This window comes from Monodon monoceros, unplaced genomic scaffold, assembly GCF_005190385.1.
Source record: "Monodon monoceros isolate NGI ecotype Baffin Bay Population unplaced genomic scaffold, NGI_Narwhal_1 Super_Scaffold_2, whole genome shotgun sequence".
Lineage (NCBI taxonomy): Eukaryota > Metazoa > Chordata > Mammalia > Artiodactyla > Monodontidae > Monodon > Monodon monoceros.
Genome location: NW_021703776.1, coordinates 104,081,241 through 104,104,501, shown reverse-complemented (window position 1 = coordinate 104,104,501; position 23,261 = coordinate 104,081,241). Strand labels below are relative to the sequence as shown.

The window sequence follows — 23,261 nt, the reverse complement described above, 5'->3', positions numbered from 1 at the left end:
TTGTGGTGCCCGAGATGCTGTCTGTGTGTTGCTAGGCAACCATCCCTCCTCCTTCCTCTTCCTGAAAGGTTTCCCTGTTAAACCGCTGTCGTCATCTTTGGAGTGAGAATTGTCTCCTCTGGGCCTTTTCATGTCAGTTGGGTGATAGTGAAGGTGTTGGGTCTTAGAGAGGATCTGCTCTTATAATTGTGACTTGGAATTGGCCGCTAGAATTTTGTAGGTGACCATCTGGTTGGGGAGGCATGGGTGGATGGCCCTTTAAACACATGGATCTGCTGGTACACACATACAGAAACATTATTCAAAACTGCTTTTCAAGAAGATCTTAAGGAAACACTGCCCAATGTTTCACTGAACGACAGTGAAAATGTAAATGATTTCTTCATCACTCAACTTCTTGTCTGGGGTGGTTACCCATCAGGTACCACTCCTCCCTCACATGCTAGAGGTAGCAGGGAGGTCGATTTGGAGATTCTTTTGTCTCCTACAGTTTGTTTCTGTACTAGAAGATCTTTGAGGGTTGGTTATCTTAAAACTGCATTATCGTGATTCTTTTTTCCTCTTATTTCCTATCAACTCTGGAATCTAAGGTTGGTTTCGAACTGCATTTTGAACATTAATGGGATTTCTGAATAACTCATGGCTGAAAGGATTTTTCATATGTCAAAAAGACATGATTGAGGTTGGAATCAAATTCTTATTTTCTCATTGAATAAAGACTTTTTATTAATCTATATTAATAAAAATGTGTTGTAAAACTAATATTTGCAAATTCATTTTTACATACTGTCTGAGTAATTTATAAAAAGTAAACAGAAACGTAGCTTTAGCCAGAGAGTTTACTTTTCTAGTTAAACTATTCTGATTTCTCTTCCACATCAAAGTCTCAGAAACATTAACTTTTCTTTGTAAAGGTTAACATTGGCTTCTGCACTAAACCATCTATGGACGAACTTTGATTATCCAAAGGAGAGAGGATTTAATTATTGTTAAACACAGAGGTTCACAATGGATGAGAAATGCTTTAGGAGAGGTTAATCTAGTCAGAATGATTGGGGTTTATCTCTTCATCTTTCTTGCATTTTCTTCTCAGTTTTCCAGCGTTTTCCGTTTATCTATGAAGATGAGTATATCGTTGGTAGGAATAAGACAACTTAATAGTAATTTTTTGTTGGATAAGCAGCTATTTCAGGCGTTTAAAGGCCATGGATAGACATCTTAAACTGCTAAAAGGCAGAAACTAGTAGAAATATCACAAACTTGAACGAATTTTTCTTTCGACTTGTGTTAATGGAAGTAGCTGCAGCCTGGCAGACTGACGCTTAAAATCACCACATTATCCGTTGTGAGGGGTTTTTTTTTTTTTACTGTTTTAGACCAAAAGTACAAAAAGAAGAGAAGCACACAAAAGATATTTGGTAAAGGCAGGTGGTCTGGATGAATAATGTTTCTTTCATTAACATGTTTCCCATATTAACTGTATAATTAACTGTACATAGCCAAGGGAAGCTATGGAAATTGCATTTTGAGATGTATCAAAGCTGCCTTATGCTTCAGATTTCCATGCAATTTACCGTTAATGAATCCAGAGATGGGAGCCTCAAATCTATAATTATTACTTACTATTTGAATGACAAGCAAAGAATTTTATCAGCAGAGTTTTAAATGAAATGGGATTAGCCGCTAATGTTGAAATGGTTCATCTTATGAAAATAATTTTGAAGAAAATGTTTTAGTGGAAAGAGAGGTCTGAGGAAAGCATTTGCCATTAAAATAGCCATTTTCCAATACTCCACATGAATCTGTCCACGTTTGACAGCAGGGTGCAAATATTTTTGAAAGCGAATGAATATTTTATAGGCTCCGGAGCTGCTCGTGCATCCCAGGAATAGATTATGCAATATCCCCAAACATCCTGGCGAAGGTGAGAGGGTTGGTAAGGTAGCCAGAGAAAACAGCGAGGCAGAAAAAATACAATAAATGAGAGTATTCTGCAAGAAGTTTAAATTTGTTTAATAGCATAGAAGTCTGCCTTTCCCCCTGCTGAGTGCTCATTCGATTTAAGATTGTAAACAGTAAATATTGTTGAAGAAAACTGTAAAACGAAGCCCTGAGACCCGTTTTTCCAAAAGGGTTTCATTGGCAGGGCCTCCGTGGTTCCATGTCTTTCAAGGTGACCCTGGTGGTCACTTACGCCCACGTGTCCGCCGTGCAGCCTTGGCCTTGGCTCCGGGGCCGAGCCCGAGGCTGCGGGAGCTGAGCCTCTTCTCCAGGCAGGCTTCAGTGGGTGGCGCACCCTTCATCCATCCGGGAAGCGTTTCTTGAGCACCTAGGCCGTGCCAGGCTCTGCACCAGGTGCTGGAGAGGCCATGAGGGGTAAAACAACGGGCGCACTGTGAGCGCCTGGAAACGCATCTTACCTTTATTTCTTTGTCCTGGTTTTTCCCACTGAGTTGATGGCAGGGACTAAAATACCCAGTTTATAGCGTCACCCAGTTAGAGCCCGGTGTCCTGTGAACGGGAGAAAAGCCATGTTCAGATCTCCAGAAGCTCTGGAAGGTTGGTCTGGCAGGGACGTCGCTTTTAGGGCCTGGGGCGGATCCCACGCGTGCTCCGGGCTCACGGTCCTGCTGGGGCCCCACGCAGGCTGGAGAGAGCAGCTGGGCGCGAGCTCCGGGTGGTTCTGGGAGCGCTGGGCTCCCTCCCACGCAGCACCCAAGGGGGGCGAGCAGCAGATGACACTGTACAGGTGTGCGCTCTTGTCGTGTCTTAGAAGTCCTCGTTTTCTCAAACCTAGGATCATCTTGGTTTCATCTGAATATGTCTGAACGCGCTGGGCCTATGTCACTCCAATGTGCGACTCTCTCAGAGGCTGTTTTTGTGTCATCTGGGAACCAGTCCATGATTGCTGTGGGAATTGAATACGTGGAACCCAGGTGATCTGAAAGAGCTGATCAGTATTTCCCACCCACCGGGGAGAATTTGCTCCCAGGACTGTGACTGGTTACTTCGTGCTTCTGACGTGGCTGTGTTTGTGTTTGGAGATGCACACGTGCTCGCACACCTTTGTATTCCAATAGTTGCCTTATTTGTCTAAGTAGATCTAAATATTCCACATTGCTTTAGTTGTTCGCTTGATTGTACACGTTAAGTTTGGGTTAAGCTATTGGCTGGTAGTTTTCTGTGGTGCTTCGGGCAAACTGATCTTCAATGAGATTTTGTAGAACAGCTAAGATAAAAACTAGTCTCATCAAATATCTGAACATTTCATCCAGGTAACAAAGCATGAAGATTGTTAGAAATATCAGAGTTGTTGATGGAATTTTCAGATTTCTACCCAGATTTTTGACTTCTGGTGAATTTAAGCTGCGACCTTGTTTCTGAGGTGAAACCTTTCCTCATTGTGCTTGTGTGAGGGGTCGGGGGTTTAGACAATTGCTAAGTTTGCAGACGTTTAGGAGGATAAGGAATCAGGCTGGATAACGAAATGCGCAGGATCTGTATTAAACCGACTCAAATCCTCTAATTTGCTCCGTTAGTAAATCCTCGCAGTTCTGCCTGCACTGTTGTCCCCCAAGTCCCAGGCCCTGAGCTCCCTTGCGGGAACGTCCAGCTGGCGTCTTCGGTCCCTGCCCGGAGCTGGCGTGACCTTTTCAAAGCGTCTTTATCGTCACGTGCCTCTTCTGCGTGAAGCTCCCCGCGGGCTTCACGTTGCTCTTGAAATAAGCCTCAGACCCCTCCCTGTATGAAAGCCGCCCCGGCTTTCAAGCTCCCTTGGCCCCGGCCACCCTGGCCTCCTCTCTGATTCAGAACTGCTGGACCCATTCCCCCCCCAGCACCCTCTCTCTCCTGGAACACACCCACCGTCCTCTGCGCCTCCGGCCCTTCCCATCTCTCAGGAGGGACCTCCCTTCCTGGACTCCTCAACCACCCTCCACCCCAGTCGCCTTTACACTGTTGTTTTACATCCTCTTACCACTTACTGTTGTCTGAAGTTATCTTTCTAAATTCTGTTTAGCTACTGGTATGTGGTCTGTTCTCCAGCCAAAGCATCAGCCCCATGAGGACAGTGTTTCCGACCAGCTGCCTGCTGGATCCTCAGAACATACGACATCCCCAGCTCACCTGATACGCTTTTGACGAAGTTAGTTGAATGAACAAATAAATGGCCAAACCCACCAACAAATGAGCGGGAGCCTGAAATAATACTGCAACTCTTAACTCTCTCTTCCACAATTAGAGGCGGAATCCTGGTTTCACTCATAATGCCAGGCAAACCTCTTTTGTCTTCAGTTTAAATGTAAATAGCTGTACATTTATGGAAATAGGGTATAAGTCTCTTAATTATTTTCCATTGCTTATAAGTATTCACCTTTATATTTTGCCTATGTTCATATAACCTTAATTTTTAAGATGTTAAATAATATAATAAGGTTCATCAAATTGCTCATTTAAAATTCTTTGAGCTTCTTGAAAATGACAGCCCGAAAATACGAAGTGAAGTTATTGTTGTCGTTACTATTATCACGTGGCTTCTCTCTCAGCATTTCTGCAGAAGACCTTTGTCACCCTCTCCTATGCACACACCCGAAATTATATCGCACTGAAGTACCCAGCATGAAACAAACTCTCAGTAGTATAAAAGAACGAGCCTTTCCCTTATTTAGGAAGAGGAGGTGGTAAGGACAAAATTACTTATTTTTTAAAGTTTACTAATTAGAACATTTCTGGAACAGAATGTGTCCATTATTAACACTTTCCACCAGGGTTTCAGTTGTGAGTCTTCATAAAATTGTGATTTTCCTTTTCCATAAATCTATAAATTAAGTCGAGTGCCGGTCACAAAGAGATTTGATGCGCACGTGATTTAGTGCACGAGGGCCTTTGAGAGCATCTCTCACAGGCACAGCCCTCCATGGAGACGACCTGGAGGGTAGGCTCAGGGGTTCCTGACCCCAGGAAACACCCTGCAGGTCATACAGAAAACTGTCTCTTACAATCGGTATGCTTTCTCACAGTCTGGACTCTTCCAGATTTAGAATACCAAAACTCAAAATTATTATAATAAAAATATAGTAATTGAAGATTCCAATTAGTTAAGCTCTACAAAATAGAGATTTAACTAGTTTTCATGTCCTCTTAACTCACTGCTTTGCGAGGAGTTGCCTTTTCCTTCTCTTCACTCTTCCAAAAGCACGTGGGGTGCATGCACCCCATCTCAGTGCCACATAGGAGCAAGGAACTTGTTCTCGGGGAAACTGTCCCAGCAGTACTTTGTAAAAACACATGGTATTCTCTAAGGCAGGGGTCCCCAACCCGTGGGCCACAGACCAGTACCAGTCCGTGGCTTGTCAGGGACTGGGGCCGCACAGCAGGAGGTGAGCGGCGGGCAAGTGAGTGAAGCTTCATCTGTATTTACAGCCGCTCCGCATCGCTCGCATGACCACCTGAGCTCCACCTGCTGTCAGATCAGCGGCGGCACTAGATTCGCATAGGAGCATGGACCTTACTGTGAACTGTGTGTGCGAGGCATCTAGGCTGCGCGCTCCTTATGAGAATCCAGTGCGTGATGATCTGAGGTGGAGCTGAGGTGGTGACACTGGCACTGGGGAGCAGCAAATGCAGATCATCGTTAGCAGAGAGGTTTGACTGCGCAGAGACCATAATAAATCAACTGCTTGCAGACTTGTATCAAAACCCTATCAGTGAGTGGCAAGTGAAAACAAGCTCAGGGCTCCCACAGATTCTGCATTAAGGTGAGTGGTACAATTATTTCATTATATGTTACAATGTACTAATACTAGAAATAAAGCGCACAATAAATGTTATGCCCCTAACCCCATCCGTGGAAAAATTGTCTTCCACGAAACTGGTCCCTGGTGCCAAAAAGTTGGGGACCGCTGCTTTAAAGCTTTTATTTGTTTTCTTAGCTCTTCCACATATTTTATTTTTCAACTAGAAAAAGGATTTTAAACAAAACAAGATAATCCACGGTTCACAGCCTCCAAACCAACGCAGCGTATTCTGTTTCTCCTTCTATGCGGCTTCTCTGTCCTGGGGTTTTCCTGCCCACTGTCTCCACCTAAAATGAGTGTTAAGTTGGGGACTTACTCTTAAAGGCTTTGCATTTGGAAGCATATGAACTTTTCTCTACTATTTTAACAATTTAAAATCTCTATCACTGCACAGCCTGCTTGGTTACCACACAAAGAACGGGAGCACGTTTCTAAGTCACACTGAGGCAGCGTGAGAACAGTTTTCAGGGGTCGCTGGGCCTGCAAAGATCCTAGGCGGTCTTCAAAACAGCTCAGCTTGAGAAACAGAGCTTTCGGGGAAGGATTTGGAAGAAACGCCATTGATTCCCATTTATCAGTGAAGCCAATTCTGCTGCCCACGCCCGGTGCTTTTGCTGGTCAATTTCATCTGTTTTTAACCAGTCCCAATTCACTAGGATAAGGGAAGCGAATTGCCCACTGCAAGTTCACGTGGGAGTGTTTCCTCCTCAAAAACAAATTTCCACGGAGGTGATACCTAAAATGTAATAAAAAGAGAAAAGACCGCGTGAATGGTCTTTCATTTATTCTAATTCCTTTGCTCCCGTTCGTACTCCTTTAGGCTTAGTACACATGACCCAGAGGCTGGATTCCAAACAGTGCCGACTTTTCCCAAGTGACCCCACGCTGCCAACGCAGGACCGTGCGCTGAGCTGGCCTAGTCTGGGTCTGCGTGTTTTCCTTTTTTTTTTTTTTTTTTTTTTGCGGTACGCGGGCCTCTCACTGCCGTGGCCTCTCCCGTTGCGGAGCACAGGCTCCGGACGCGCAGGCTCAGCGGCCATGGCTCACGGGCCCAGCCGCTCCGCGGCACGTGGGATCCTCCCGGACCGGGGCTCGAACCCGTGTCGCCTGAATTGGCAGGCGGGGTCTCGACCACTGCGCCACCAGGGAAGCCCTCCTTTTTTTTTTTAATATGATGTGTGCATAGGTGCTCTGCATCTTAAGTTCCTCGTTTGAAGGCGATAAAGCAGTGCGTGTTTAACTCACTATCTGGTGAGACCAGGAGCCCCACGACAGGTGAGACGTTGGGCAGCTTGGGCAGGTGTGAGAACAGAGGGTGAGTCACCGGGTGCGGAGCTTCACTTGTTATTTTTACTGCAGTCAGATGGTATTTCGAATACAATTGTATGGTTTGTGATTCCATTTCAAGCACATCTTTCCTAAGCTAAGAAACAGCAAAACTACCCTCTGATCATTTAACCGTATCTGTCCTTGCTTGAGCTTGAACGGACTACTTTGAATTTCTAATTCCAAATATCTTAGCCTGCCTCATGCATAATATTAGTAAATAACATTTAAAATGTGCCAGGTGCAGCAATCCATAGACAACCAAAACACCTTTTTCATCAAGCAGTTTGCTCTTCCCGCGTCTCTGTGTCCATGTGTGCTAAGCCCAGACAATTAACCCCATCTAATTTCTCCTTTCATCTTTTCATGTTTTTTGCTTGGAATTTAAATGTCTTACTTTTGGCATTCAAACATGTAGCATAAACATTTCCCTTCAATGTATTGATGAAGACGGGTGACAATGATTATTTTTAAAGGAAAAAAGGTCATCGTCTCCCCAGATGGCAGCAGAATCAGCTTACTGCTGCTTTTTAAAGCATTCATCTAACTCTGCCTGACTTTACAGCACCAGCCTATGGTCCCCTCACGAGGAAAGGGAACGTAAATGGCTGTATTCTTACTCCAACAAAAGGTCTGATTGTTGTAATAGGCACCCAAACCGAGAAGGGAATAGAGACAACGCTTTCCTAATAATAATTGGATCTTCCAAAAACCCACCTTCCTTTACTACACCTGCTCCTCAGAGGAAGAAGCTTGTTTCTGGCAGCATCATTGTGAAATGAACTTTCACTGGGACAGTTTCTACTTGTTTCACGTCTGAAGACTCACAAAGCAATAGAAGTCTCCCAAGATCTGTGCGGACACGGTTTGATGCTGACATTACTGGTTTCCAACTGTATTGATCAATGCGACACGGTGTCAACTGGATCTTAGTTTGCTTGTTTTCAGCAATGGTCCACCATCCTTATGAGTTCTAGTATTTTGTGTTAAAAGATTACTTTCATTATTCTCTTTAATAAGTCCTCTTGCCCCTCCCAGTATGTCACCCTCTCATTGCTAGCGGTAAGAGATGCCAGAATACATCATTTCTGTGCCTTTTAACAGAGCTAAAACCGTGTTGTCCACCCGGGCTCTTGCGGCCACCCCCAAGTGGGTTTGGTTGAGCACTTTGGCAGCCGGGATCCCAGCTCTGCGGGCTGGATTCAGACGAACTTGCACAGCTCTCCAGACCCATCCTCCCAGCATTCGGAGGCGGACAGCAGCACGCCTGTCCTGCAGCACGGAGGCGGCCAGGGGGGCCGCGGAGCCAGGTGCCCTCAGCTGTTCTTAGAGCAGTCATGGCCCAAAGCCCTTGTTACATGTGGTGAAATAGAAGATTTTAGTAAGTGGGATTCTTTCCTTGTGACCCTGAAAACTGATCCTTGATGCTGACGCTGGTAAAATGGTGCCTGTGAAACAGTCCAGATCCCGACATGATCTGAGGTGCCGGGGCAGAGCCCCGCACGGCATCACGAGCTCTTTCCACACCAGAAATCAGCAGCTCAGCTTCACGTCCATCATCTCCTAAACTGGCATTTCCAGTGACTCCTCGAGACTGGTCAGGAAACGCCTCCCTCTTAAACCAGCGATGAGAAGCACGTAGAAGGGACGAGCTCCGGGGCCGGATCCACGAGATCCACGCGGTGAGGAAACTGCGGGCTTGTTAGAAGGACCACTGTCCCTTGTGGATCAGAAGCGGTGTTGAAACCACGAACTATGTACTTAGTGGCATTGCTTCTCATCGCTTTAGTAGTATCCAGCAAGGTTGACCCCACCGACAACAGCGTCTGCCCGTGGTGACGCCCTCAAGTTCTGCACTCAAGCTGCGGTCGGTGGCTGCTAGTGGTGGAGACTCAACGTATCCTATTTCATTAGATAGTGGTAAATGTCCCCAGAACCGTGTAGTCACAGAATATAGCAGAGACATTAAGAGATTTTCTAATGAGAATCACCATCCCTTCCATCTGTATGTACTTTATAGTTACAAAGTGTAGTTGATATATTAACTCAGTCAAGCGCCAGAACTACCTTAGAAATACGTACTATGATTCCCGGTTTTATGTAGCAGTAAATTAAGGGTCAGTGAGGTTAGACGGTTTGCCCAAAAAGTCGTTGTGTGGGGACCAAAGCTCTTTGTTTATCACATCGTTAAGTCTTTCAAAATCAAGCCAAATGCCTTCTCCATTTTATTAGAGTTGCCTTCCTATTGGAAAAGCTCCCTTAGGCATTCACAGAGGCTCTGTGAGTGACGGGTAAAATTAATCTCCCAAAGATACAAAGTGGTCCTGTGATTAACAAAACTCTATTATGCTCCATAACCCAAATGCTCCATATTCCTAGGAACTGCTTTCTTGACCTGAAGATGCTGACAATTTGATCAGAAGACAGTGCAGGATATACTTGAGTGATAATAACAATTGTGGACACAAGTCTCCACCTTATAATGGCAGTAACACTTTTGTTCCACAAGTTTTGGGGTTCTGTGTAAAATGATTCCAGTAAACGTGGAAGCCAGTGGTTTGTTCAACACACGACAGCATTTCCTGAAAAGTTATCAGGTGGCACGTGGTCCCCCTGCCCCAGAAACTGTTGGTCATTTTCCTACCCAAACAGTCGAATTGTGTGGGCTAGAAAAGGGGATGTGAGCTGCGGAGTTGGAAGGATGAAGTCGGAAATGAGAGGCAGATTAAAGAGGAAAACCTTAGACTGAGTCAACAGCTCATAAAATGGGTCTTGTGAAAGCTGGCGCCATCCTCAAGGAGCAAGAAACTCAGAAGAAATGCAGGTCCATCTTCAGCCTGTTGTAAATGATGATGTTGTGTGGTCGGGGGTCACGAGGTCAGTGTCAGCCGGTTCGGCTACAAACTTGGAAAACCCGTATTCTGAAACCTCGGGATATGGGGATTATCTTTATGCAAGTACATCAAACCTAGGCCCTTGAAAAGTATCACAATTCAAGAAGGTTTTAGAAACCTTTGCACTCAGGGCTCATCTGGAATTAGCTCAAGTGAAATTCCCCTGACAGGCTCCAGGAGTATGGAAACACAACGCTGTGTCCTTCCAGCCAAGAACCCTTGCAGTCCCCACCCCTGTCACCCAAAATCTAGCTGAGTGTAGCGAGTAACTCTTCAACATTAAAGACAGACTTACTTCCAAACGTTCTTTAAGAACCGGGGTAGCTGTCATAACTCATCTGTATAAGCTCTTCAACTTGAACCAACTGGTGCTGAGCCCTGACTCCACTTGACAGAGGTCTTCTGCATGGACATGGCGGGGGATCCCCTTCACCTGGCAGGCCCCCCACTACAGTGCTGGTGATTCGTCGTGCTCTGCTCTGTGTATCCCAGAGCTTCCTCTGTGCAGGCTGATGACGTTGGTGTAAGACGGGTCCCTAACCCCCAGGAGCTCACGACCCATGGGGAAGACAGGCTTCATGCACTAGTGACAGTGCATGGAACGTCCCCAGTGAGGGCCACTCGTTGAGGGCACAGGAGTTCACAGAAGCGTCTCAGGGAGACAGCGCCAGACCTGTACCCTGACAATGGTTAAGACCGAAAAGGAGGAGAGTCTGGGAGAAGCGCTTTCTGACCTGGGCCTGCTCCTCCAGATCTGTGAGACCGCCGCGACCTTGGGGCTGTCACTGGAACGTCAGGACTTGGAGCCACCCGTCGACATGAATTGTGAAGCTGTTTGTTGGCTAACTCAGAAAGGAAGAAAGCAGCAGGAAGTATTTAATGAAACATTCCGAAGTCCTTTGGTACTTTTGGGGGCAGTTCTTCCAAGTTTCAGAAGATTCAATGGCAAACTTTTTGGCATACCAGCCATCAATATACAATTTTTATCTGGAGCACAAATTTCTTACAGAATTTTCCAAGCTATGATCAGTCATTCAACACATATTGACTGTGTGCTAAGTGCATGCGACACGGGCCCCACCCTGAACAAGTGATCTCATGAGAGGAGGGAGGGCCTGGTGCCCACAAAGCCAACTGGGATCCACGTCACGGAAATGCAGTTTTTAAACTAGTGTCTGAGGCGGGGGTGGGTTGTAGGAAAGCAAGATGAGAGAAGGCGGTGATGGGCGTGAAGGAGGAGGACGCATCCGTACTGACCTGGACTTCTGGGTAGATTCATGACAGAACAATCGGCATGAAGAAAGCGTCCAGAATGATGGTGACGGGGGAGGCTTCGAACAGTGGGACGTGTTCTTATTGGGACGGAGTCGCAGGTTAGTAAAGTGAAGTCTGGACAAAGGACAATGCTATCTGGGCACCATTGGTGGCTTTTGAAGCAGGTGGTATTGTGACCAGAAATGCCAGCCTGTGAAGGAACCAGAAAGGGGATGTGAGGGAGGATGGAGGAGGAGGCCACGGCAGCAGGAGGACACCAGCAGTTCTGTGTCTATAAGACCCTCATCTCAGCATCTTTTCAACTTAAATAAGAAAAGTCTATAATATTGATGTCGTCCAAAGCTTAAGCCATGGTTGTCAGAACAGAAAACAAGCAGCTCACACATGTGCCAGAAATGGTGGAGTTTATCCCAGGCCTTACTGTTTAGCTCCAGGTGGAGACGTTAGCAGCAGCTTCTGTTTTCATTCTGCTTCCCTTCATTTTCTACATGTGCTGTTTATGGAATAAAAAGTTAGTTGTTGTTTTTTTAAACTAAGCCCTCCTCCCATTCCTACCACACACACACACACACACACACACACACACGTTAAATGAAAGTATTTTAAATGTCAGCTTTTAGCACACCTACAGTCTGGGGGAAGAATGTGCATCGTGTTTAAATTTCATGTTAACTTACCTAATTATTCCAGGCGGTGATGGTGTCTGGGGAGGATCGCTACACCTGTTCTCACATCCTTGAAGAGAAAGGGCCTCGTAGTATTGAGCTATGGTGGCAGGTTTTGTATTTGTATAAAACACGTTAGTTTACTACCAAGGCCTAGCTTCCTGACCGGCAACATGAAACATACCCTCATGTCTCAGAAGAAAAACATCTAATCCACAAACATGAAGAGCAAAATCTCCTCAGACGTGGATGGGAATCATGTCCATTGAATACGAATGATGTTTTGTAAAAATACTAATAGGAAAACAAAGAATAGGTCAAATTGAAATGACTGGAGCAGGGCAAACACAGACTATTGTAGTAATACATGCTGAGAGGATGAAAACTTTATCTCAGTTTTAATATAATCAAGTGTATCTTTAGACGAGTTCATTCTCAATGAAACAAAGTAATAATGTTCATAACTACTGTTTCCTCCCTGTGTCACTCAAGCTTGCTTACTACAGTCCCAGTTTATACTTCTTGCCGTAAGTTTAGAAATTCAAGTGAACTTGCAGCATGATTTCACTTTCCATAGTTAAGATAAATGTGAAAATTTACACAGCTGCCGTTTACAGGAATTAAGATAATATCCGATGCCCCTTTTGCAGACAACGTTTGAGACCTGATTAAACCTGCCAAGGTTTATCATTTTAGAATCCATCACATTTTATTGAAAGAAGCTCATTCATTCATGATGGATTTTGTGAACAGAGTATTTTCCAAAGAAAAGTGAGGATCCCAAATCGTTTTGCCAGAAACAGTTTTACGTCCATTTGTAAGACTGTACATTAACAAGTCCTGGGGAAAGTAACCACAGAAGCACTGAGACTGTACACTTTACCCAGAACTACCCCTCCTTCCTGGGGACCCCCGCACACACCATATTTTAAGCTAGATAATAAGCTAGTTGGTATTTCCCCAAACTTAAGTGTCATCCTTATTAGGGTAACTTTGGTACAAGAAATATGTATCTGATATTCCATAATGATTGTCCCAAAAGAAAGCATTCTGTGTTTACATTTTCTAGATTGTGCCCTTAAGTTTGTTTCTTCCCCATCCAAAGAAACCTGTGAGCTGTGTGGGCACCAGGGGCTGGCAGCGGCCGGGCACTTAGAACTGCTGCGATGTTTCTGTTCCTGATGAGGGTGAGCTTCTGAGGTTCACGGTCTGTCCCTGAAAAGGGGTTCATGGTCACAGTTCTCGGTCTTCTGCATAAAAGACCATCTGCTGGTTCCCTAAGCGGCTGGAGCAGGGGGCTGAGGGATATGTGACCGTCACCCAGGGCCCCACCACTGGCCCTCCCGGAGCCATACCTGCCAGGGGGGCCCTCAGCTGCTGGGCCAGGCGGCCCTGAGGGTGACTTCTCCCCTGGAACATCGCCCACCAGGCACCCGGCTTCTGAGCTCTGGTTCAGCTCACGCACATTGATACACACACCAGTCAGACCAACATGGACTAGAGTCGGTGTTTGTTGAATGAATAATACAAGACAGTTCAAGTCGCTGTAGTCAACATTTCCCTGAGAAGTGTGGGACCCCAGCACGACTGTCTGGTGGAGTGTCCTTCCTTTTCTCATGCCTCTCTGTCCCCTGGAGTGGGTGCCGATGAGCCGGGGTGGCCAAGAGCAGTGGGGGGGATGATCCGAGCCGGGTGGTCAGCTAGAGTGAGTGGGCGAGGGGGCTGACGGAGGGGTCGGAGTGATGTGGGACGGGTGTAAGCTTTGGTCGGACATCGGGGTGCCTGACCGCTGGAGACCTGGCCTCGTGTGTGCCTGTGTGTTTCATTTTGCTGTGCGGGCATATTTGAAGACCCACAAGCAAGATGTTAGAGGATGGGACCACTATTTCCTTTGGGCGCAATAAAGCCACCCGGGTTGGTCCTTTGAAATGCTCTCCCTTAAAATCACAGTCATTTCTGGACTGAACAGATCAATAAGGTGAGTAGGCAGCACTGGCTTGGGAATCTTTGTGGAGGGAACATTCTGGAGGCCTTTGTTTCCCCATCCAGTTCTCCTAGTATCGCTGCCAACAGACAAGTGCCTGACAAATTAAGATCAGAGCAGCTGTGGGTCAAATACTCGGTTTGTTGTTTTTGTTTTTTAACACTGCCAGCCATGTGACGCTGCGCACATCAGAGCAGCCCAGTGTCTTAAATGCAGCACCCCCGGTGGGTTCAGAAAAGCCAGCCAATTTCAAGAAAAATGACTTCTGTGCCAACAGAAACGGGAGCGGGGGCAGCCCTAGCGAAGGCCCCGTCTGAGCCCCCTGCCCTTGAATGTGTGGCAAGTGGCAGGATTGTCGTCACCGCTGGTGACACCTGTGCTCCCTCCCTGCACCGGGGCCTGTGCGCATAGGCAGCCCTCATCTGGGGACTAAACGGCAGCCATGGTGCCGGGCAGGGTCCCCACCCCCCTCCTGGCTGTCCCCACCGGGACCCCTGGCTGAGCGCCTGGCCCAGGCTCTGGAGGATCTTGGGAGGGTGTGATTTCCGTTTCTGTCCAAGAGAAACCACTTGGACACGATTTTGCTTGGATACATACAATAGTTTTCAAACAGTGTGTTCCGTAGTTTTCACTGAAAATATTTCAAACAATTATTGCATCATAGTATCTGTTGGTAAGCAGTGGTTCTCTGAGATGGGGAAAAAGAAAATGAGACTGAGTGCAGAGCATGACAACTGAGATGCTTTCTCAGACTGAAGTTACTGACAAACATGTTTCTGTTGGCCCTGTTTTTTAACCCAGCTCCAGCTCGCTTCCTCCGTGTAGCACGGTGGTAGCTTCTTCGTGTATCTGAGCACGTTCCTTCTTTGATGCAGAGAGCAGGGTCCTCCTGTGCGTGTTTCCAAGCACAGAGGCAGACCCGGCTCCCAAACCTCCCTTACTCCTGACCTCAGAGCCTGGATGCCCAGCCAGACATTCAGAGCCCTTGGGCTCTCTCTGTCCCCAGCCGCACCGGACACACCTGCACGCGTGCCTGGCCCTCCCCCGCGCTGTGTTAAACCTCTTCCCACAAAGTGCGGCGCCATAGGCCTCCCTGACTGCGCCCATCCCGTGACCTCGCTCCTGGCTGGACACACTTCCCGCCTCTGGGCTGGCGCATCAGACCTGGTCTGCGGTGTGTGCGTCTGTTTTCACGGTCACTGGGTGTTCTCACCGCCCCCCTTGGCACCACGGCAAACGCAGCGTGACCACCTTTGAACCAACCACCAAAGCACGGGGCAGCCTTTGCCGCACCCCCTGCGTCTGGTTAGCCCTCGGCCCTGCACCAGGCCCCGAGCCAGCCCTACCCCCCTTCAGCAGGGGAACTGTGGGCTGCACCCCACGGGCCGCCCGGCGTCCCGTCACCGCCAGGGGCCCGCGCCCTCCCGGCTGGCGCTCCTGACTCTCGTTCTCCCTCCAGGCCTACATGGAGGACCACCTGAAGAACAAGAACCGCCTGGAGAAGGAGTGGGAGGCTCTGTGTGCCTACCAGGCTGAGCCCGACAGCTCGCTCGTGGCCCAGAGGGAGGAGAACGTGCCCAAGAACCGCTGCCCCGCAGTGCTCACCTGTACGTACCGCCGGGGCTCTGGCCGGGAGGGCGGCCGCCGGTGGCGGTGGGGATGGGCCGCACCCACCCCCCGGGATTTCCCGCTGCGCTCGCGCGGCTGCAGCGTCCTCCCCTCCTGCCCGTCTGCCCTCTCTGCCAGCAAACGTCCTCTCACTTCATTTTTTTTTTATTTTATTGAAGTGTAGTTGATTTACAATGTCATGTTAGTTTCAGATGTACAGCAAAGTAATTTAGTTATACATGGATAGATAGATAAGTAGATAGGTAGCTAGATAGATGATACATAGATGATAGATGGATGAGAGATAGGTGATATATAGATAGATGAGAGATAATAAATAGGTAGATAGATAGATGAGAGATGATAGATAGATATTCTTCTTCAGATTCTTTTCCCTTATAGGTTATTGCAAAATACTGGGCAGAGCTCCCTGTGCTGTACAGCAGGTCCTTGTGGGTGATCTGTTTTATATATGGCAGTGTGTACATGTCAATCCCATGCTCCTAATTTATCCCCCCACCTTCCCCTCTGGTAAGCATAAGTGTGTTTTCTGTATCTGTGGGTCTGTTTCTGTCTTGTAAATAAGTTCATTTGTGTCGTATATTAGATTCCACATGTAAGTGACGTCATGCGGCATTTGTGTCATATTTTAGGTTCCACATGTAAGTGACATCATGTGGCGTTTGTGTCATATTTTAGGTTCCACATGTAAGTGACGTCATGCGGCGTTTGTCTTTCTCTGTTTGAGCTACTTCACTTAGTATGATGTTGTCTGGGTCCATCCATTCATCTCACGTAAAGGGCAGGGAGACCACCACCCTCTGAGCCTGCCCCCGACACCAGCCTCAAAACACAGAGCCGTTTCTTCCTTTCGGCCTCGCGGCCGAGTCCTGGAACCGCGGGTGGGACACAGAGATTCCAGCGAGCACTTGCTGTTGCTCTGGGATTCGAGGCTCGTTTCTGAACCCTTGGAGCCTCATCCTCACCTGTACTTGGCCTCACACCATCGTCCTTGAACACTTAGGGCCATGAGGAGTTGACAGGCAGTCACGTGGGCCGGGCAGGCTGTGGGCACAGCAGGAGCAGACACAGGTGCCCCAGCAGCCTTCAGCCCGACAGTGTGTCACCAGGAGTCACTGCCAGGAGATGGGGACACAGGAAGGTACCAGCCCTGCAGTCTCACACTGCGTGAGGTGACAAGTGACCTACAGGTGCGGAGGCCCACGGAGGACTAAAGGAGGGGCGGGCCAAGTCTGCGTCTTCCCACCCACCTGCACCTCCTCTCCTCCTGTCACTTTACTAGAGACACCAGCCTCCTGTGTCCTAGCAGGTTCCAGGCCGGTCTGGGCTGTGGTTACTACACATCCCCCTGCAGGCGGAGGGGATCTGGGGAGTGTCTGTGACCAAAGTGTCTGACGTAAATGCCGACTGCACGAGTGACTGTCTTGGTAACGGAAGACGGGAGAGATGCATGCCAACCTCACACATGGCAGGAGGAACTTCGTGGGCTGACTTTTCGAGGGCTCAGCAAAGCCACATCGGGTCTCACAGGCAAGACCAGCCCCCTCGCAGGGAAGCACGCCTGGGGTCACAAGCCCCGTCCCAGCCTTGTGGAGCCAGTGGGGGACCAGCCTGGCACCACCCAAAGGCGCGGCCGGGCTGCCATCCCAACGCCCCCCGGCCTGGGAGACGCAGCAGCAATGTTCTGTCTCGTAGTAAGTGGCAGCGACTCCATGCCTGCTCACGGGACAGCGAGAGCAAAGACACACACCTGGGCTGCTCCAGACCCCAGCCTGGGAATTACACACCTTTGTAAAATCTTAACACGCTGCTTCTGGGTGTAAGTTTTTTCTAACTGTTTAGTCAGTGTTCAGACTAGTTCTGTGATGTCTGAGGGCCTTTTCCCTAAAGAGCTCTAAAAATAGGAGCTGTTGTGATTTATAAGTTTTATGTTTAGAAGAAAAGACAGTAACTGACACATATTTATTAAGCACCTACTTGTGCCAAGAGCTGCTGACAGACGCTGGGTCACCCAGTCAACCAAGCTTGGCCACTGTCCTCAGAGAGGATCCAGGTTAGGGGGTGCGGGGGTGTTCCAACTACACCCTAAATAATGAGGTGCTGGGGGCAGACCGTCAGCCTGGATCCAACGTGCTCCCAGGCCTGGAGGCTTCCTCGGGTGTCAGGCCCTGTAGGGTAAATACTCAAGTTCAAAGCATCCCTTCCACCAAGCCAACCACAACACGGCACATTCCCATCCACGTGCCCTGCAGCCCGGCCGGCTGCTGGGCTCTGTGCCGAGTCAGCGATGGGTCCACAGGCCAGGACCTCAGGCACGTAGGGTGTCCTGTCTTCAGCCTTGGGGGTGGCGCTTCAGCCCCGCGGGGACCAGGGCCCTGGAGCCCTTGGACCAGAGCCTCGGGCCTGCCATATGTGGGCCGGAGCCAGGGCTCTGAAGAGGAAGCGCCTTCCTGGCTGGACTCTGGCGCTGGGCGTTAGAGAGAGGCCACTGTTCTTGACCGGCATGGCCGTCCCAGAGCCTGACCTAGGTTGTCGCCTGTCCGGGGTCCTGCAGGAAGTAGGGGCCAGTACCCTGCAGAGACAAGTGGGCAGATAGAGCCTCCCCAGATGCGCAGGTCCAGTCCCAGCAAGTGCGTCCCCACCTTTGTCCTCCACACTTCTGCCTCCTTAACTTTTAGAGGAAATCCTGTCATCAGATCTCCACCGGCATCTCTTCCCAGGCAGGACCCTCAGGCGATGGCCTCACTTAAACTCTTACTGGTCTTGCCAAACTCCACCAGGGAGGACCGCCGCCTCTTCCTGCAACCTGCTCCGTATTGTCCGGCTGTTCACTCCTTATGGCGCAGAAACGGTCTGTGATGGAGCGTAGGGTGTTGACAGGGTGGCCTCCACGCGCCCTGCTCCCTGAAGCCAACGTCGACGCCCCAGCCGGGGACAGTGGGGTGCTCACGACAGCGTCGTGTGTCCGACGTGCTCCCCGCAGCACCCACCTGTGTCACCTAGCCTCACTCGGGGCTCGGGATGGAAACCCCGGGGCCATCTCTCTCTGCATTTGCTCCTTTTGCCGTATCCTCTCCCGTCACCTCCAGCGAGGCCCCTCATTTCTGGATCTGACGGTACCAGCCCACTCTGCTCCCCCCTACCCCTGGCTGGACCCCACCTTCCTGCCTCTACTTCCCTCCATGAAGCAGCTCTGCTCCTGCCCCGCTTCTCCTCATGTCCATCCTCCACCCGGGAGAGGGGAGTTACTGCCTGGCTCCCTGGTCAGCGGCCCCCCGGGCCACCCACCTGGACCCCGCCCAGTCCGGCAGTGTGCAGGCTCCCCTCCTCCCAGCCCCTCCACATCTTTGCTCGTCTGCTGCCCCCGAAACGTCTCTCCCCCAACCTCCGCCAACACGAGGGCCGTTCCAGCTGAGGCTGGAAGACGTCCCAGTTGGCGGTTTGGTGGGAAATTCAAGGGCGGCCGGGCTAGCGACTTTCCCATCCCTGACAGCCCGGAGATTCTAGCTACAAGGGAATTGTCTTTCAAAGGACAAGGCAACTAGCATTCATGAGATGTTGGCTGGCCGTGCGCTAGGTCTAATTCTATAGCTCAGAAGTTTGAAGAATTTAATTTTTAAATTCTTTTTTTTTTGCCTTTTTAAAAAGAATTATGCAATATTCCGCTCATCTGTTTTTTAAAATAAAAACAGGAATATGATGCTATTTTGGTGTGCCATCTTAAACAGAAAAATGTTTGTGATTCTGAGTTATAATAACAAGAGAGAGACACAGAGACACAGGAATACTTAGAGATGAAACCAGAGAGAATGTAAAGCCGAAGGCACAGGCACGTGAAGATGGACAGAAGGGTCTGTGATGCCGTTTCTCGCAGTTCAGCTTTCTCGGGCGTTGCTGCTCACCCAGCTCACAGCACGGCCCCCCGCCTTGCCCGGAAGACGGGCCGGGTGAGGGTCAGAGCGACTCTGGCCCGGCTCTTCCTGGGAGCCACATCACCTGGTGGCACCAGGCTTCGGCCACGTGTGACAGAAAGGTCAGCGACCAGGCTGAGCACATCGAGTGCGGCCCCCGAGCGCCCCAGGCCTGCCCCCCAACCCTCCTGCATCTCCCCCCCGTCGGACAGATGAGGGTGTTGGAGTTCGAGCCCGGGTGCCCTGTGCTGACGGGATACCACCCCCCTTGTGCTTTTGTGGACTCACCTGAGACTTTCTGAGTCGGGAACATGAACACAGATTTCGAACTTCCACAGAAGGAATGTCTAAAATACATCCAAGGCCCACGGTACTTGACAAAGCATCGCTTCCCTTGAAACACACAGAAAACAATCTATTTCCAAACAAACCTTTGGTTTACATATTTTTCCCAACTCCCAGCAGAATCCCCGCAGTGAGTATTCTGGTTCAGCCACATCTGAGTGACCTGCTTAGCCTCTAGCCATCAGTCGTGGGAAATTCTCCTAAATCCGACAAGCAAGCAGGATTTTCTTCCCCTCACGTAAAACGGCTGCACGAGAAAGTTAAGTGTCCAGATGAGTTGCTGACTTGGCTGTCTTTTTGTCACTCCCTTTTCTCGGCCTCTGAACCAGCTGAGTGACTGCCTCTGGATTTGGGAAGGCTGTAGGTGTGCTGGTGGCGACAAGAAACTACCCAGCCAATTCTGTGACGGCTTTTCCTTTGCTACATCACAGCGGAAGCTGGGCTGCCGGAGACTGAAGAGCTTTTAAGGGACACGGGGAGGAGGCGCCCGGGCCTTCCTGTGGGGCTGTGCACGTGCGGAGCCTCTGGAGATGGGTCCCTGGGCTGTGGGAGCGCCCCGCCGGAGCCTCCCCAGTGCAGAGGGGCTGCTTGCGGGCTGGGGGCCGTGCCACTGTCTGCACAATTCACTCAGGTTCAGCTTCTGCCCTCTCTTCACTCCTTTCCTTGAAGCTGGGCCACTGGATGTGTAAGACATCCAACCTCCTGTCACCTGGTGTCTGTGCTTCTCCCCGTCCCATCCCGATGCTGCTCGCAGAGGCGGGAGCCGGGGCTGGGCCCCTCTTCTGAACCCGCTCTGGTTTCTGCGCCCAGAGGCCGATCACAGCCTTCAGAAGGGCCGCGACGGGCTGTGTTTCCTCCTTGACCTGCACGTTTCCGGTTTCCGTTCATCGTGCAATGGGCACGTCACAGGGCACAGCCCCGAGCCGTCCATCCTTATACGGAATTGAACTCTGCATTCACTGCTGATAAACGAATCCTTGTTCAAAGTCAAGGGGAGTTTGACCTATGGTCACCACGGTCACCCTCAGCCTTTTGCCATCCGCACATTTTTTTTTTTTCCGCACATTTTATAAACATGTTTTACCTGCCTTCGAGTCATGAACAGAGCCACATTCAACAGGATGAATACAGGGCGCTGCCTACCAAGGCCCCCCTCAGGCGGACTCAGATCCAGGAAAGAACATTCCAGTGGCTGCTCCGTGAGCCCCTCTTTGCCTGCCGCCCTCCCATGCAGACCAGGAGATCCCTGCACAGTAGACCGTGCAAAAGGCCAGGTGTGCAGTGTCCCATTTACACCATCACCCAAGAACCTGGAGCCAGAGGTGAGCCAGGGCGTCAGGGGGCGACATGGCTTGCCCCCTGCCCTCCTGACCCCGGGGGATTCCTTGCCGGCCAGTCCAGAGGCACTTTGCAAAGAAGCAGTGTCGCCAGCTTGGCATAATTACCCCCATACACTTTTTATTGCAAAAGTTTTAAAATCCTTGGGTTGAAATGATAATTTGATGATTGCCTATATTCCCACCAGCTAGAGTCCACACAGCTGCTGCTCCGTATTTTGCCTTTTTTGTGTGATCAGTGTGTGTGCTTTACTTCTTTACTGGCTGAACAATTTCAAAGTGGGGTTTAGGCATCGTGATATCTAAATACGTTAGCCTGTGTCTCCTAAAAGTAAAGACCTTCTCCTACATAACTACGACCCCATTGTTGTGACTAAGAAAATCAGTAATCCCCTATTAGCCACTAATTCCACTCCATCTTCCAATGCTCCCAAATATTCCAGTTATATCATCTACAGTGGTTAGTTAACTAGGATGCAATCAAGGTTCATAACTGCCTTTTGGACTTCGCGTCTCTCTAGCCTTTGTAACTTTAGAACAACCCCCTTGGTTTTCCGACATAACTTGACCCTAATAAGCTCCTCTTCTCCTGGCGGCCACCCTCCCCCGAAACCCTCACAAGCTCTCCAGTCAGGAGGCTGGCCTGGTCCTTGGGAAGCTGACTGCCTGGTTCCCAGACCCGCTATTTCCCCCCTTCTGGTCACGCACCCGAGACCCAGAGGCCCAGGGACACAGTGAGGTCGAAACCAACTGTGGCCAGACTGTGCATCCCGAGGACATGCCATGGATATGGCCAGCACCCGCTGCAGCTGCACCCAGAGGACTCGCAGAACCTGTTCTGGTCACGGGACCGGAGACCAGAACCTGCCCATGAACATCGTCCCCCAGCATCTGTCGACCCCCTAACTATCTCTTCTCTGTCCTTGCTGGTTTGAAAAGGTATTCTCTGATAGAGATGGCCACAGCGAAACTGTAATTGAATAGATTTTCTGTTTGTTACCTACCAAAATGATTTCATCTACACCGGACAGAGGCTTCATTCGGTTTAAACAAACACAGGTGCACAGACTCTCCTGTTATCCCCTGTGTATTTTGCACCATCCCACTCGGGACGTCAGCCTTTCTGATGATCCTGCTTTACGTGCGCGATTCCGTCTTTCGTATGTGATCTTTTACACTGCGGACCACCCTGGTTTCTTTGAATGTCTGTTTCTCGTTTTCTTACTCAGGATATTTACCACTGTGTCATCAGAACTCTGATGTTTAGGGTTTCCATCTCTTTGGCTCAGCGCCCTTTTGGAGTCTCTGGAACAAAATTCCCTCATCTGGTTATGTGTTAAATGCCTAGCATTCTCTTTCTTGGCAACTCAAAACTTTAAGGTGGTTTGGCCACTGTTCTCTCAAGGTTACCATCAACCGAGCAATTCTTTCCTTATTAGAGTTCAGTTTAGACGTGTGGCAGTACTAGTCTGGGCCCCTGTCAGGTGCTGTGACTGTCAGCTGAAGGTGACACCTGTGTCCGCCCCCGTCCACCCTTGGTCAGCACAGATGGAGGCCGGGATTGCTTTCTGGGGACAACATTGTGCTCCATAGAACACAGACTTCTGTCATGTTGTTTCAACATGTGTGAGCTGCCCCGACAGGGGCCCTCCGAGGCCACGCCCTTTGCCGTCTGTGTCCGGCCCTCCTCAGCTCAGCGGGGGTGGGGGGAATGCAGGCCCTCACTCAGAGAAGATGCGTAACTGAGGTCCGTTGATTGATGGTCTCTGGGTAGAACGGTGCAGGTGGCACGGTTTTGCTTGCTTGGTGTCTGTGCTCTTATTATGCAGAGTTGTTCTTGTGTGTGTGCAACATGCATGCTGCCAGCAAACATTTGCACACCGTGCTGCACGCCATCCTGCCCTCCAGGCACGAGGACGGTGCCCTGGTGTCACCGCCGTGCCCACCATGGCCCAGGGCTGGGTCCCGCAGCCTCTTCCCACGCAGTCACCAGGGCTGCCGGGACCTCTCTGCAGAGCTACCCTCCCCCTCCTCCCCCTCCCCTCCCCCTCCTCCCCTCCCCTCCCCCTCCTCCCCTCCCCTCCCCCTCCTCCCCTCCCC

At 49.7% G+C, this 23,261-nt stretch overlaps 1 protein-coding gene across 1 annotated transcript in view; it reads left to right on the top strand.

The window, feature by feature from the left end:
- The window catches only part of PTPRN2 (protein tyrosine phosphatase receptor type N2), a 529,168-nt gene that overhangs the window by 448,438 nt on the left and 57,469 nt on the right, over positions 1–23,261 (top strand). The window contains exon 14 of the mRNA XM_029234487.1: positions 15,399–15,546. Within this exon, the coding sequence (XP_029090320.1) occupies positions 15,399–15,546 (148 nt within the window). The remainder of the gene's footprint in view (positions 1–15,398; positions 15,547–23,261) is intronic.